At 34.8% G+C, this 18128-nt stretch overlaps 1 protein-coding gene across 3 annotated transcripts in view; it reads right to left on the minus strand.

Annotated features, from left to right (window-relative positions):
• The window catches only part of Ctnna2 (catenin alpha 2), a 1209750-nt gene that overhangs the window by 18465 nt on the left and 1173157 nt on the right, over nt 1-18128 (minus strand). For 2 of the 3 annotated variants that reach the window (XM_004660538.3, XM_045151911.1), the window contains one exon: nt 6880-7023. The exons of the other annotated variant lie outside the window; for it this stretch is intronic. In XM_004660538.3, coding sequence (XP_004660595.2) covers nt 6880-7023 — 144 coding nt within the window. The remainder of the gene's footprint in view (nt 1-6879; nt 7024-18128) is intronic. 3 annotated transcript variants of the gene reach the window in all.

The raw sequence follows: 18128 nt of genomic DNA on the forward strand, positions 1-18128 counted from the left end.
TCACTTTACTTTTTGCCCCTTATATCTTAAAAGTACTATTTGTTCCCTCATGCAAATAAGAATTCATGAAATGTACAGAAAGAATAAATATTGCAACAACTCAATTATTTTGTAGTTCTTAAAAACTTAAACCATCTTTCTCAAAATCACTGAAATATAGAATCCTGTAACTTTAATGCTATGAAGACACCAGGCTAGAGTGTGATCCCACATTTAAAAAAATAAATTAATTAAGCTGGGTGTGGTGGCACATGCTTTTAATCCCAGCACTGGGGAGGCAGAAGTAGGAGGATCTCTGCGAGTTCAAGATCAGCCTGGGCTAGAGTGAGACTTTACCTTGGACCCCCCCCCCCAATAATAATAATAATTAATTAATTAAATACACAGATTGTCAAAGGACTGTTGTTATGGGTTCCAGAAGCCAGGTGTGCCAGTGATCCCAGTGCTGAGAAAGCACAGACAGGAGGATTACTGGGGCTCCCTAGTCAGCCAGTGTAATCAAATAAAGGGAAACTACAGATCTAGCATGATTCTGCTTCAGGGATTTGGCACCATGATTAAGGAGGACAGCCTGGTGTGAATATCTGGACAAATCACATAGTACATACACACACAACAACAACCAAAAAAGGCAAAACCCTTGAAAATCAACCTTGTTTAAAATTATATAGATGATAAGAAACAGTTGTTTCCAAATTTGTTAAATAACAATATCTTGCTTATTATCTTAACTTGTGTTTTCAGTGAACACCATCTTTAAGTTATTTATCTGATCTCTGTCCATCAAAACAAGATAGTTGCTACTGTTTTCTGCTTAGCATTTATTTAGGCCTTGAGAAAATAATTTTTCCTGATGCATCTTACCAAACACCTCCATCATATTTTCCATCATCAAAGGAAGAAATATTGGCTACAGGTCTGAGGATTTAACTTAGTAGTAAAGCATTTGCCTAGTATGTGCAAGGTTCTGGACTGGATATTCAGCACCAAAAAGTTGTGAAATAAAATTTGTTATTCAATCAGTATTCCAAAACTAAGTGGCCACTGCATGGTAAGCATTGGCATCTTAGCTGTCATCTGCTTGCAGAAGGTAGGGACTCCACCTCTGTCAGAACAGGTAGTTACAGGATCGACCCCTTTCTTGACTTATAAAGATATTATCAAGTAAATATCAAAGATTCAGGTAATATGGAATAGATGAGCTGAGTACAAAAACAAACAAACAACAATAAAGGAAAAAAAAATCAGGAGTGGGATAAATCAAGAATTGATCCTTGCTGCCCTAAACTAAGGTCAGATTTCTTATAGACTATAATTAGTTTAAAAAAGAAAAGCCTGAAGGGTTCTTTAAGTTCCCCTTCACTCTCTTTTTGAACATTTGTCTAACTTTCTGCATAGACTGAGGATGCATGGCAGTAGTTGCTGTCCATGATAGAAAAGAGTGAAGGTATTTTTAACATATGATTGTTGATTCAAACATAGTTATGCAATTTTATCTTTACTTCAGAACATCTAGGTCACACATTTCACTGTCATGAACAAATAAAGTTTTCAGTTGTGAAGAGAATGCTAATATATACATTTTATATGTATTTCACTTTAAAAGATCTTTCAAGTAATATTATCCAGGAATAAGTATTTCTCTAAACTGCTCTCTCTGCTCTTGGAACAAGTTGGGAGGTGTACAGTGACTTAGCTAGGCTCCTTGTTAATTTTGTGTTGAAACATGAAAGTCTCATGGATGTTTATAGTCTCATACTCTTCCAGAAGACTAAATAGAATCATTTAATAACTCACTATAATTAATAACCATTATTCTTGTAATTTTTTTCTCATGCTCAGACAAAGTTTAAACCAACTTTCTGAATGTTATATTTCTTTCCCAGTTTGAATATGAAACATCACCCTCAGGATCATGTATTGATGATTTTAGCTGTCAGGCAGTGGGCTTTGATGACATCATTATGATCCTCAGAGTACTGACCTAATGGATGCATTAATGCTAGGGGCAGCCAATGTAGATGACATAGGTTACAACAAGAAGGTTCTGGGAGTTGTTCTTTGATCTTGAAGTCAGTAGTCTTTAACCTACACTCCTACTGTCACCATGGGCCCAGAATCATGGAGATAAGTGACCATAAACTGAATAACTCTCTGAAACCATGAGCCAAGATAAAAACTCCTTCCTTTAGGTGAGTCTATAAGATACTTGGCACAACAATGAAGCAAACTAAAATAATAATAATTGCTTTGAACTCCTATTTTCCTAACTTTTATTCCTAATGTTTAATTTTTTCCCCAAAAAACTTCTTTCAAGTACAGAGAGATGAGTCAGTTTGTTGTCTTGCAGATTCTAAACCTTAGGTGTGAAAATGTATCACCTGGCATGTGTTAAAATGACGGTGGCTAATTAGAGATTCCCAGAATCTACTTGATATAATGTTATTTCAAAGAGTCTTCAGTGTATCTCAGGTTCTTGGTTTTCAGAGACTTCTCCAGCCCCTTGATTGGGTTTGGCATGCTGATAGCCAAGGCTATTTTGAAAAATACTCACTTAACCTCAACAACAGTAAGAAAGGCATCTTTGTTATTCAACCTACACCTACAATTATAATCTCATCTTTTGCTTTTCTCCATTTTTCTAACCTCCTTTGATTTTCATCATATCAAGTTAGCCTAGAATAGATATATACTGCAGGACTATGAGTGCTATTTCTCTAATTGAATATTATACTTTTTCCCCTACCTGAAAAACTCATATGGTATGAGGGATCTTGATATCTGAAATATATACCTGCATGTATGTGTGATAAACATATATATAGTATACATATACAAATATTTATTATATTTTCTCTAACTCCTTCCCCTTTTCTTCATGAATGCTTGACTCATTTATATATATTTTTCCTATCAGGTGATTTTAATAATGACTATTTGACTCATGTGTCTATTTTCCGTCTGTGTAATAAACTGTTCTTATTACACAGATTCTATATTGGTTAGGAAAAGAATCATCATTATCTCTTCTCATAATCTCTTCTTTTGATCTAAACAATTCTAATTTTCTAGCTTCATTTAATAATCTATGATGACTATGTTTGAACATATGATTGAATAATTAGCTCTAAGAGAGTGTCCTTTGCTTTGTAGAGCTATTTTCAAGTTTATCACTTTGCTGTTCCCATATAGTCAGTTGAGCTTATAAAGGGGCCTCCTGAGACAATAAAATTTAAGTTTACTTTTATGTCACATTAAGAGATATCAATGGCATAAGCCTTACTTATTTATAAAGTCCTCAGAATCCAAGGGGTTGATAATATAGCAGACTGTTCATGAAAATCTAGTCTATTAAAAAGGTCAATGTAGTAAGTTGAAAAGAATTTGGAAGAAATACAAAACATAGCTCCATAAAAGTGATGTGAAATGTATAATGCAAATTATCTGTGTCTCTGCTGCAAGAGATGTTTTTTGACATAAGAGCTCTTATGTGTGAATGTGAGTTAGTCATACCCAAATCAATAACCTCTTTCTAAGTGTACCAAGGAGGGGACAACCATAATCACAAGCAGCTTTACTCCCATGTCAGAAGTGATTTTTACTTAAGACATAGAATACTGTTTTTTGCTTCAGAAAACTGTTATTACACAGATTCTTCTTACCTAATGAACATCTTCATCATCATGTAATTTTTCTAAATGTGACAATGAGATCTCTAGAAAGATAAGCCCCTTTCCACTTCCACCAGAAAACCAGCTTGCCTCAGAGCTAGTTTTCTTCTTTCTTGAACCTTTCCATTTTTATTCCATATTTTTGGCTGGACTTGGCCATGAGACTTTCTGTGTAACTAATAATATGGCACTTTATTTATTGGTAGCCTCTTTCATTCTTATAAATAAGCATAGCTTACATTGTAAATTCAGCATATGATCAAGGGGAAACATAATTAGGAAAAGTATGGAACTGAACTTCACGTACACAATTCAATTTTTACTAATAACACAGTTGAACACAAGCTATCCCCTGGCCCATTAACAACTAGATGGTCTTGCAAATCTAAAATGACTTCCTTACATATAACAACACAAATCTACCCTGCCAAGTCCACCAAAGAATTCATGTCTCATAAGGCCATTCCATATCATTTTATCATATCAGTTAGTTGTTCCAATTATATAGACAAATTTAGCTTTTGAATGAGATTTCATGAGATAATACATTCCATAGGTTAATTTTATGCCATAATTGGAACTTCAGAGGCATTTCATTGAGTACTCTAAACCAGGTCTGTAGCTAACAATATCCACTGGGACATTTCTTAGTTATCTGGTCACTTGGCAACTGTCTAGATTACCCAAAAAGATTTTATACCACCCGTGTTCAGGATCTAGGCATATATTTTTTGTATACCCCATAGCACATAACTCAGCAATTTACTAATCACCAAGTAGTCAATGCTTCCCACACCATATGGATAGTACTAATATGTAACCTTTAATTTCATATTAATGAATGATTATCTGTATGTATTATCTAGTATCTACTAGATAAGTATATTTTATGTCAAATAATTGGAGAAAACATGAAAATATTAGGTTAATATCAAATTAATCTTCCAAGTCAATACATAGCTTCTTATCATGGCTTTGTCCCTCAAGTTGGTTATATTGAACAAGTTAATCAAATGATAGCATTCATTAAAATGCACATAGACTATGCACATATATCATGACCAAAAAGGCTATAAGATGGAGGATAAATTTTAAAACCTACTTTGAAATGAAATGTTGGTTTTCAGGATTGCATACATGTTCAATATAAAACTATATTTCATCCACTATTCAATCCTTTTCTCATCTACTGATTCTTTAAAAATATATCACAAAGCTACAGGATTTTGAAGTAACTATATATTAGGCTAGATCATCTATGATCGTGTTATTCATGAGAAAGATGAAGACTCTAAAGATCTAAATAATCTACTTTGAGCTTCGTAACTTGTTGATGACAGGGAGTGGGATCAGCACATCAGTGTTTGGACCCCAAGTTAATACAACTGCTGCATAATAAATGTTTGCACAGATAAATTATAATTTTAATATATAGAAAAGAAAAACACTGAACACCACTATAAATGAAACATGCACATGATGGTAAATAAGTGCATGCACAATACATTCCATGATAGACTCTCTGAATTTGCACAATCGCACGACACAACCATTCTTCACTCACGAAGTTTAGAGATGATTGTGTTCCAAGAGTTTGTAAAATATGAGCATTTCTTACCTTGGAGCTGTATGAGGGGTTGATAAAAGACATTAAAACTTGAGCTATGATTAGACATCAGATTTTTCTAGCACTGAAGGCTTGCTTCTACCAGGTTTCACAGGCATAATACTGCTCATGAAAGGTAGATCAGAGGCTTTACAGGGATAACCAAGCAGATAAGACTTTAGCATCTTTGCCCACATTGCAATATTAGCTTGAATGCTGATGAGTTTCACCCAAATCTTCCTATTGGCCACCATGTGCCTATTTTTCTTCATCAGCCCTCAAAGCTCTAGAGTAAGTAGATTCTATAGATTAGAAACTTACTTGGGAAAATCATTTCAGAACTCCCTACAGTCTACAGCCTCATGGTACCAAAAAGGTCATACCCACACTAGTGCTATGTAGTATATAAAAGTATATAATTTGGGGAATAAATTTGAGAGTATCTATATATAACAGAGAAAATGCTAGTGGAAAATAGCTAGTGGAACTCCATTTAACCTGCCCTCAGTTCTCCAAAACCAATGCATATAAATGGCTATTTGACTAGGGCTGTACACTTTGAGAAATATGAATGATACCTTCTTCACATATTTCACAATGCACATGACACATACACAAATGCATCCCTCTTAGCCTAAGATGGCTTCACATTCTCATATTCAATTAAAAAACAAAAAAATAATACACCCTATTGCTGCCTCAAAATCCTTTGAGGATATCATCACATCCATGAACTCCCTTTGCCCTTTTAGATAGCAGCATATATCTCAAGCATCTTAAACAAGTACTTAGGAAAGAATGAGGTTGGAAACTGAAGAGCATGTTCACCCCACTTGATCTTTTCTTTCTAAATACTGAGGTATATAAAAGAACTAACAAGTTTTAATCAAAACTAATGGGCTTTGCTTTGCTAAACTCCAGAAGAGAACAAAGAATCACAGCTTTTCATATTCAATGGCCAAGGGATTGAATACCACGGCATCAGAATTATGACATGCAAACACCACCACTGACAGAAAAGCTCAGATTTCCTTGTTACAACTTAAAATAGTGGTATCCTTAAATTTCCTAGTCATGAGTATTTTTTAGTGAACATTTTTGTAATTGCATTAGAAAGCTTTCACTTGTGTATACGAAAATCAAGTTTGCTGACAATCTTCTTTGTATGTCAGTTTATTTACATTTTTACCTCCCAAATTTTACAAGAACTGAGTGATTCTCTAGGCAAGTATCAGTGTATGACACTGGACCCTGAAATCTTTCAAATAAAGAAAACCACATCTTCTTGATGACCTTCTCTAGAGAAGCTGACAAAAACTACAGAATTGATTCATTCCACACATGCAATGACTTTCAGCTCCAGTGGGATAAAAGACTGAGAAACAAAGGAAAATACCATTTTCACTTCTCAAGTTTGGTTCACAATGAAGAGTGCATGGATGCCAGGACTGCCTAGCCATATAAGGAATCGATAAATAAGTCATTTGCCCACAATTGATTAACTGTAAATAAAGAGGGCTAAGTGGGCATGTATTCACGTCTTTGACACCCCAGAATTAATGTTAATAGCAAGACATTACATTATAAAGCGAAGTTACTCACCATGGAGGAATCACTGCTTCCACTCCCGATCGGAGCTCCCTCAGCACAGGTTGGGAGGTGGGTAGAAAGTTGACTAGCCCTGCCCCCATCTATGACATCACAATCTACCTCATAAAAGGTAGTGAAAGTGTTCTGAACTCCTGTCTGATTTCCGAGAGATACAGAAAAGAGAGAGTGAGAGAGAGAGCAAGAGAAAAAAATAACCGGTATTCTACTTGGGAAGGGATTAGGGAAGTGGAAGAGGGAATGGGTAACCAACCGGGAGAAAGAGGTATCTGAAGGAATTAGGTGCTGAGAGAGACACATGTGGGCCTTCTTGACACTAAGCAGCCCATTATTTGGACTCCTCTCTGAGTCTCCAACAGATAAAGGGACTATCTGGGAGGAGGATGAAGAAGCACCCTGTCTTGTCTGGCTCTATAAGGGACAATTATGGGCTTTCCAGGGGATAAACCCCCAACTTAACTTGAAACATGTAGCATCGTCAAAAGAGAAAGCAAGGGCTGGAACTCTTAGAGCCTGGAACATGTCAGGGTAGCTTTTCTTGTACTTTCCAGTGCCCTGCTGTGTGAGCTTGTCAAGCTCTGGGCTTTTACAAATCCAGTCAGTACATGGAATGAAAGGGATACTTACCTCTTTCATTGGGATGCATTCATGGTTGTCAGAATTGCAACTCTCTTTATTGGTCATTTATTGAGGGCAGTAGTGACTTTTGAGAAAGGTGGGATTTGAAAGATAAGCCAATGGCCAATGCCTATTTGTACCTTTAGAATGCACTCTTTTTTTATTGCCCAATATATACCACTATGGCAATCTTGGTTAATTTTCTTTTATTTTTTTCTGTAGTAAACACATATAAATTTAAAATCAAAAATAGTTTTATTTATTCATTTATTTGACAGAGAAAGTGGGAAAGAGAGTGAGGGAACGGGTGTGCCAGGGCTTCCAGCCACTGCAAACGAACTACAGACACATGAGCCCCCTTGTGCTTCTGGCTAACGTGTGTACTAGGGAATTGAATCTAGGTCCTTTGGCTTTGCTAGAAAACAATGCCTTAACTGCTAAGCCATGCCTCCAGCCCAACTTAATAAACTTTAATTTTAAATTGGTATAGACCAATTTCAAATTTACAAAAAAATCCAATATTCTAAGATCCCTTGCAGTTTCATTTTGGGAGGTCAAGTTTATGTTACCCACAGATATTGTCTGAACAAATATTCTTGCATAAAGGAACTCTGCTCTAGTCCTGTAGTCATAGTTTTAATCGAGTTTTTATGTGAAATCAGATAAAATATGAAAATGATACAGAGAACACTGTGGTACTTTTTAAAAATAAAACAATTTTAAAATTGTGAAATACTGCATTTTTCTCAAGTAATACTTTTATGGCAAAAGTAATTCATGATCTTAAACAGTAGGCTGGTTCTGTTTCCCATAAAAACCAGGGCTTCATCTAAAGTCAGCCCAACTCTCCAGTGACAAAACCCCAAACCTATTTTCATAGGTAGATAAACACTATTTCAAACTTGTGAATATTTAAGAAGTTAGTGTAGTTCTATTTATAATTTTGTAGTTCTTAGTTTACTAGATACATAAGTGCATTATAATAATCACAAAAATAAGTAAAACCGGTGCTGGGCGTGGTGGCGCATGCCTTTAATCCCAGCACTTGGGAAGCAGAGGTAGGAGGATCACTGAGAGTTCAAGGCCACCCTGAGAATGCAGAGTAAATTCCAGGTCAGCCTGAGCTAGAGTGAGACCCTATCTCAAAAAACAAAACAAAACAAAAACAACAACAAAAAAAAGTAAAACTTGTGGATGGAGGTGCACTCTTAAACAGAAAAGCTACTACATTCAAATTGAACATGTATTTAGTTACATTACTCCCAGTTTTTGGCCTCAAAAAAAAAATACAAACAAACAAACAAACAAACAAAAAAACACCCATTGAAGACATTTAAAAATTGTCTCTAGGGCTGGAGAGATGGCTTAGCGGTTAAGTGCTTGCCTGTGAAGCCTAAGGACCCCGGTTCGAGGCTTGGTTCCCCAGGTCCCACGTTAGTCAGATGCACAAGGGGGCGCACGTGTCTGGAGTTCGTTTGCAGTGGCTGGAAGCCCTGGCACGCCCATTCTCTCTCTCTCCCTCCATCTGTCTTTCTCTCTATGTCTGTCGCTCTCAAATAAATAAATAAAAAATGAACCAAAAAAAAAAAATTTTAAATTGTCTAAAGAACTAAGGACCACACACACACAAAAGTATGTAAAAAGCTTCTTTTTTGCTTTTCTGCCAGGCATGGTGGTGTACTCCTTTAATCCCAGCATTTAGGACTCAGGGGTAGGAAGAGTGCCAAGAGCTCAAGGCTACCTTCAGTGGTTTCCAGGTCAGCATGGTCTAGAATGAGACCCTGCCTTGAAAACACAAACAAAAAATACTTTTTTGTTTGACTTTTTCTGTACTTATTATAGAAATAAATGATCTATACATATTTTCTTTGTAGTGTTATTGTATTTTTATTTTTATAATTTCTAAGTATACATTTAAATTTTATACACATCATTTATGTATCAGATTTTGAAATTAATGACCCTCTGAAACTTTTGCTTTCTCTCAACTTGTACATATTGGAACATTGACTATTTGGCTTATCTTTTTCTTTTTTATAATTGATAATGTCCCACTGGCTTAGGAAAAGAGGCGTTACATGGTTTTCTCATTGTAGGGAGTATATTAGTCATTTTTCATTATCAGTTTCAGAAATGATTGTTATATTTAAAGAGCTTACTTGAGCCATCTCCATGTCATTAAAATTTACAGGTCATTAAAAATAATGATATAATGGCCAATTATTTCAGTAAATATATTAAGATTTTGACTACACAATAAAGAAGTTACAATTCTGCCAACATTAAAATAAAAGAACAAAAATTGAGTTAAACACTTTTAAAATATGGAGCTAAAACAAAATGAACTTCATCCATAATCTCTTGATATTTTTTATTGATGACCCAGTTTCTATTTGGAAATGACATATGACTTCAGGAACCCAATGCAAAACTAGGCTGCACCAAAATGATGCTTAGTACTGTGCTGACCTTTTTGGTGAATTTAGTGTGACTGATTGTGATAATGCCTTTAGTGAAGTTATTAGTTAAGATGACATAGCTGGCTTTTGTATAGGATGTAGTGCCAGGATCAAATATTTTCTAATTCTTGGGATCTAGTGTCTTGACAATGCTCATAAACTGTAAGTTGTACTGCAAGTAAGGATTGCTGCATGTTTCAGGACATCACATGCATAGATGAGTAAACCCTTCAAGAGAAACTATGAAGTGATTGTAAGGTTTCAGAAGTCAGAAATTTCCATGATTACAGCCTGTGGTGTTCATGTGACCAAAGAGTTGTAAGATTGGTTTATTTTTTTTTTTCAGTTATGAAGCCAAATTAATTTTTTACTGAAAAGTTTTTATTGCAGTCAATAAAATAATTTGTACATTCCAAAAGAATGATCTGAAGATGACTTTGCAAAACAATGGTTAATGGGGGATATGAACAGGTTATTGTTATACAATTTGCAAAATATGATTTATTATATACAAGTTCTTCATTAAGAGAGGCTCTGATAAATATTTATGGAATAAGGGCTGAGAAAGAAGTCTCTGGACCAAGAGAAACATTTTAATTTTGTCTTATGGTAGTTTCTCACAGATAGAAATTAGAACTGAAAAAAAACAAATACTTCTTAAAGATGATACTGATTGGAACCTCTCCAAGATATTCTCTCTGAGTTGCAAAATAGATTTGCCAAGGAAAATGGAAGAAAGAGGTTAAGACATGTGTCACGTAGATTTGACAGAACGTCCAGCCAGAGTTCCAGTTAAGTTCATTATCAGTGATGCATCTGCACAGATGAAAGTATTCAGAGAAAAGTATTTAAAATGATACAATATTGATGATGGAAAGAAAGAGTAAAACTCTAAGATAGCTTGTCTTCAAGAAAATAAGATTATGGTGAACTATTAGAAATATATTTATTGCTTGAAAGGAAAATGACTGTTCAGTATAGAGTAAGATGATGTACTCTGAAGCAATACAAGAAATCTGGAATAAGAGAATTCCATATTGCCTATCCAGAAGCTTCTCCTATTTTTAAGATAATGTACCATAATGTGTCACATATTTCTCTTTTAAGGGCTGTGATCAATGCTATATTTTATAAATCATTTAAATTAGCATAGAGAAAGCACTTGGCAAAATAATTAGTAAGAACAGAATGTAGATGACAGTAAATTGAACACACTTTTATTACCAGAATGTAGTATACCAAGAAAACAGTGAACACACAGAAATACCCATCAACAGAAATTCTAGCAGAAATCCCAAACAATTCAGTAAGCTAAGAAGACAGTCTAGTAAAAACATGAGACAAAAAAAAAAAAATACCATTTCATAGAAATTCTTTGCTACTAAAGTCAAAGAAGCCTTTAGTTACTTGAATTCATTAATTTTGGTCACTGCACCTTTTACATTGTAGGGATATGACAGAAATGGTATTTTCAATGAATCAGAAACTATTCTTATACAAACACAAAAGAAATGCAATTTTTTGAGTCCCTGACTACTAACTTGTCATTGGAAATTAGGACCATCTTGCTAAATATTCATATGCAAACCATCTATATAGAGATGGATTTATTTCACTAATAGCACCAATAGTAATCTCCATGATCTTAAAAGTCTTCCCTTCAAAATGTGAAGAATCAGTAGTAGAACACTCATTGGTACATCATGACAACTTTTAGAAACACTGATCTATACTCAAAAAATATATTGCCAATATTTTATAAAATCTAGTACTAAAAGAAAACACCCTGTTAGTTTTGCTATAGAATTTCCTTATTTTTTGTTATTGGATATTTTTGGCAATAGAAAGAGGTATAAAATCAAGCATGAAATATCCAGATAATCTTTAGCATATAATTTAATATCCATTCCCTCTGTTTATTAAGTATTTAATATTTATATTTTCAACTTACTTACATTTTACCATTTTTATTTAATAGCTTTCAGCCAGGAAACTTCTTTGGGCAATTTAATATATAAAGAGAAGAAATATCACATTACATTGTACAAACAAATTATGAATAATCTGTTTTCTGGCACTGGCATATCCTAGTACATACAGGAGCAGCAGCAAGGGTGCATTTTAGCGTACTACACTCAATACTTGGGCCTCTCAAAATTTCTTTCAAAGTAAGGGAACATGTGTGTCTAGATTTGTTCTTACAAACTCAGAATTGTTCAATATATCCGCAAAATACTTCTCCAAACTTTATTTGAACTATATAAATAATTAAAAATTTTTAATACAGTGATTAGAATAATGAAGACCTTAGGATAAAGCCAGACAACTATTACAATAGGAATAGTACTCAAGATTAGGGTCTATCTTACATAGATATTTACATAGATACTTTATAAACTAGTACTTCTTCCATAGGTTTGTCCAGGCTTCACAGATATTCTAAGATATACAATTCACTCCTCACATGCAGGTGCCTCCCATATACAGTTTCCAAGCTTTCACAAAACATTATTGTTAACTAGTTGGCAAATAATCCTACCACTATCAGCTAAGATGTAAGGTATTAGCTAATAATAGATTAAGATGTTATTTATCTTTCTTTTAAAAATATTTTATTCTCTTCCAAGGAGACAGGAAGTTAAAAAGAAAGAGATTGGACTCACTGTGGCATCTAGTCAGTGCAAAAAGTCCAGATGCCTGCTCCACTTTGTGTAGCTACTGGGGAACTGAAGCCAGATCATTAGTCTTTGCAGGTTAAGACTTTGTCTTCACCACAGAGCAATCTCTCCAGCCTCTTTCCTTTTTTAATTAGAAGCTCTACAAGCTTTAAAAACTATTAAAACCTCACTGACTAACAAGTGATGATATGGATATTCCTGGAGCATATACACTCTGCATACAATCATTAACCCTTTCTTCTCTTATAAGCATCTTTTTAAAAATTTCTTTTAGTCCTGAAACTAAAATAGAAATAAGTCATCAGCCATATTCAGGTTATACAATCAAATAAATCCATTGACTACACTAAAGGTAGGTCAATCATGTGTCTAGTTAAAGTAAACAGTTATTTTTTTGGTTCATGTTACAGCTTTGCCATGAAGCTATCTGTTTGTTGGTTTGTTTGTTTTATAAGAGCATTGGAATGTGGTCTTTTTGTCTATGGACCAGTGTCCATTTACCTGACCTTACTTCTTACAATCAACCAGTATCCATCCTCCTGACCAAAGTAGGACTCTGCTTGGTTCAGAGACAGAAGGCACAGGTTCAGGGTGATGGTCAACCAAATAGAGTGTTACTTTGATTATCATTCTTATTAATTTTCTACTTCCAAAAGTAATAACTTGTCTTGGATATATGTCATGTTTATAAACTTGGAAGAATGAATTTTCAATGAAAACCTACTTAATGGCTTTTATTTATTTATTTTTTTTTTTGGTTTTTCGAGGTAGGGTCTCACTCTACCCCAGGCTGACCTGGAATTTACTATTTAGTCTCAGGGTGGCCTTGAACTCACAGTGAACCTCCTACCTCTGCCTCCCAGTACTGGAATTAAGGGTGCGCGCCACCACGCCTGGCTAACTTAATGGCTTTTGTCTTAGAAGATTTGTTTAAAAACTAATGCTTTTGTACACCTCTATGAACATAACTAGGGAAGAAGATGCAGGAATCAGAATTTAAGGACTTATAGCTTTACTATAACAACAGGAGGGAAAGGCTTTGGGAATAGGGATTACATTGTATGGCAGTCTATTTCACTTATAAAATGGGTATAAATATTTGGTTCTGTCCTATAATTGATAACTATTTCCATAATCCATAATCTAGATTTATTGTCTAGAATTTGTTTTATCTTACTCTCTCCAGATCTGGACAATCCATCTCTTCTTAGATCAGGAAAAGACTTCTAAGCCTGAATTCTCAATGACCCACTGGATGGAAGATCAGGATAAAATTCATTTGAACTACTATGCATTTCATGAACACATATACTCTTGTGCAAATGAAACACAGAATTGTATTCCAAATCCAAATGGAAATAGCTAGCAATTTATATTTTTCCCATTACTGCTACACTTTGATCGGCAGAGATAATCAAGAATTGACTATAGACAGAATCATAAAGTATTTTAAAAACTCCAGAAACAGGACTGCTTAAAGTACAGACCTACACAATTAGATATAATGATTGTTTCAATTGCTATTCATTCTATTACAAACTACTGGTATATTTTATGTATTCAGTGAGTATAAAACTATGCAAACGGATTGCAATACTTGTCTAGCTATATAGATATATTACATTACACATGTTCTTTTCCCTAAATTGCTTCAGATGAGACAGATCACACATACAGAACTTTGGACTGTATACTGAGGCATACTGAGGGAGGATGATAGGAAATTTCAATTCAAATGTGTGTTTTATGTGTATCTATATCTATGGTCATATATAAATCCTTGATTTTATGCAAGTGTCAGATAAGATTGATTTAAAAATTATCATTCCCAATATTTTAAAGAATGATTTTTCATTTATCATCATGAATAGTCTTGTTGAGTAATTTTTGTTTTTATTTTTGTATTTTATTTTTAAGGTAGGGTCTCACTCTGGACCAGGCTGACATGGAATTCACTTAGGGTGGTCTCAAACTCACGGAGATCCTCCTACCTTTGCCTCACAAGTGTTGGGATTAAAGGTGTGTGCCAGGCTGGAGAGATGGCTTAGCGGTTAAGCGCTTGCCTGTGAAGCCTAAGGACCCCAGTTCGAGGCTCAGTTCCCCAGGTCCCACGTTAGCCAGATGCACAAGGGGGCGCACGCGTCTGGAGTTTGTTTGCAGAGGCTGGAAGCCCTGGCGTGCCCATTCTCTTTCTCTCCCTCTATCTGTCTTTCTCTCTGTGTCTGTCGCTCTCAAATAAATAAATAAATAAATAATTTTTTTTTAAAAAAAAAGGTGTGTGCCACCATGCCTGACTGATTTTTGTCTTTTGTTTATTTAATTAAGAGAGTGAGGAAGAGAGAGAGAGTGAATCAGGCAGAGAAAATGACCATGCCAGGGATGTATGTGCTACCTTGTGGATCTGGCTTATGTGGGTACTAGGAAACTGAACCTGATTGTTGGGCTTTGCAAGCCACTGCCTTAACAGCTAAGCCATCTCTTCAGCTCCCCTGAGTATGATTTTTTTTTGTATGCATGTGTGTGTTTTTGGAAAATTTGAATGTGACTGGGTGCACCTGCATGTGGAAGTCAGAGCTTGAAGTTGGATGATTTCATGGATCACTTTCCACCTTACTTACCGACTCAAGATCTGTTACTTGAACCATGATTTACTGATTTTGTTAATATAGCTACCCAGCTTGCTCCTGGGATCCCCAGATTCCTCCTCCTAAATGCTGGGATTACACCCAGGCTACTACATCTATTGGCACTTACATGAGATCTTGAGATCCACACTCTAGTCATCCAACTTGTTCAGTAAGCTCTCTGTCTACTGAACTCAGTAAGTGCTTAGTCCATTTTTATTTTTATTTTATTTTATGTTTTTAGGGTTTCAAAACATGGGTAATAAGGACCTGTAACTGATTCTACATTCTTAAAATTTCTTGTAACCAATTCAGAACCTACCAGTGTCCAAAATTACAATGTGCTTCCTCACCTCATCAAACCTTTCTCAAAACTTAGCTGAGACATTAAAATGTTGTAATGAGAGATTTAAATGGCATAAACAAAATTATATATCAAGGCTAGTCTCTTATGTCCTCAGAAATAACTAAGTATTATGTTAATTCAGGCAGGGAACTGCATCTAGGATCTCTAATCTCCAGCCTCTGGTCATATGTTTGTCCATATGGAGAAAAAACATTTAATGTGATAAAACTATTAAAAGCTACACTATTTTCATGTGCATTGGACTGAAATTAGAAACAATTCCCTCCAACTCTAATCTGAACATCAAATTCATAAGACGATACACTACCTGTGTGTTCTATAAAGGGCATTCTGGTGTCTTTATAGTTTTATTTTGATGAGAAAAAGAGAGAGAGAGAGAGAAAGAGAGAAAGAAAGATAATGGGCATGTCAGGGCTCTAGCCACTGCCAACAAACTCTAGACACATCTATTGTTGCGCATCTGGCTTATGTGGATACTGGGTAATAAGATCTGGGTTCTTAGGCTTTATAGGCAAGTGCCTTAACAAATAAGTTATCTCTCCAGCCTTCTTTGCAGTTTTAAAAACCTTATGGTTTACTTATGTTAGACTATTTAAGGTGATGAATGTATGCATAATCATAAAATTCTATGTAATATTTCCAATTTTGTTTATGAAAATAAAGCATACATAATTGGGAAAGAAAAGATCATCAAAAGTAATGGGGTGATTTTTATTTCTCCAGATCCATTTATATATCTCCATTTTGAACTTTAAAGTACCTATTAAACCTCTGGATCCTAGTGAATAAAAATTAGTGAAAAACATGATTCATACTCAAGTAATTACTTATGACAATGAAATTTATTTTAACAATAGTATTAGTATTGTTATAGCATTTGACTGAACTTTTCTATGATGACAAAATGCTGCCACATTGAGTAGATATTGACATGTTTTAAACTAACTTTGATATGCAATTCTACTATTACTCTTTCCACTTGTATTTCCCTCCTTTCTTCATTCATATTTCCAAAACAAGCTTAAACAAACACTAACTTTAAAAAGTCAGCTTATAGACTAATGTCTATCTAGTCTCCCCAAACTGAATTTCTTCTATTTTTGCTATAACATTTCTATCACTCTATTAGTTTAAAATAATTTGCCCATTATTCCTTTTATATTCAAGGTGAACTAATTGGCTCAAAATGGATTCACTACCTTTAAATTTAATAAGAATTGCACCTTTTAGGCTATTGAGAATAGTTTGAGCAAACTTAATTAATTAATATTAATTAATATTACCATTTGGAAAATTAGTGGTGTTTTCTTCTGAAAGCAGCTGTGTGGAAGAATATTTAAAGATATTTCAAAGGATTTTCTTTTCTACAAATTTGCCATCTTGACTGGTGGGGATCTGTTGTATTCATTCTCTCTTATGACCAGTTAAAATTTCTTTCCCCATCTTCTCTAGCCAGAAGATACATTGCAATAAGCCTTTGCCTTGCCTATACACACAGTATCACATAAAACACAGATATACTGACATGGTACATGCTCATACCATTGTTTAACATATGTCCATCATGCCATTATAAGACTATAAAAACATGGATATTTTTCAAATTCAAATCATTTTTCTTGGCAAATAAAAATAATCTGACAAAAATCTCTATTCTTTTGGTAGAATCACTGACTTCTAATATATATGGCTTTCCTATATCTCTAAAAAGAGGCCATGTAGACAAATAACATAGGTATAACCATATGGGGAGAAGAAATGATTCAAGTATCTCTTTTTGTTAATTATACATGAAACTACAATGGCCTGTCTGGAAAAATATAGCAAGTTTTTCCACAATGGACAATAAAATAGGTTTCAGAACACTGGTTCACTTTTCTTGGCAAAATCTTTGAAAATTTGTGTGTATGGGGGTCTCACATTCTTGACTCTTTCTGAACATGGAAGGCAGTCATTTGTGGCTATTTTGCGGAATAAGCATATTCATGTTTCTCTCCATTGGCCATCAGTGAAGGAGGATGAAGAATAAGATGGAAGCAGAAGTGGAAAAGACAGCAAGCTACATAAGCAGGGGTGGTACCACACAGCAGTCAAGCTTGTATAAAACATCATGAGGAGGCCTAGACAGCAGGTCTCATACTGAGCAACATGACAGTAAACTTTCAAAATGCATTTGACTCAGAATCATTATAAAGTTGTATAACATTCCTCTAAAAGAAGCCTTCTCCCATGCAAAGATTTATGAACACTGTCAGTAAGACTCAAAACAGGAAACAGGCTTCTTGATGGGTGTTCTCAATCTCAAACTCCTCCACAAATACCAACAGTGCAGGTGGTAAAAGCCAGTGATGGTTTGAACTATGTCTATGTGAGGAGAAGACAATGGAAATGAAGCTCTGGAAGCAGACATACGATGGGCACTGAGAAGATGATAGACAGCAGCTCTACCAGGAAAATGATGTCCTGATGAAGTAATGGAGTCGGATCCACAAAGATG

The sequence above is a fragment of the Jaculus jaculus genome, chromosome 6 (assembly GCF_020740685.1).
Source record: "Jaculus jaculus isolate mJacJac1 chromosome 6, mJacJac1.mat.Y.cur, whole genome shotgun sequence".
Lineage (NCBI taxonomy): Eukaryota > Metazoa > Chordata > Mammalia > Rodentia > Dipodidae > Jaculus > Jaculus jaculus.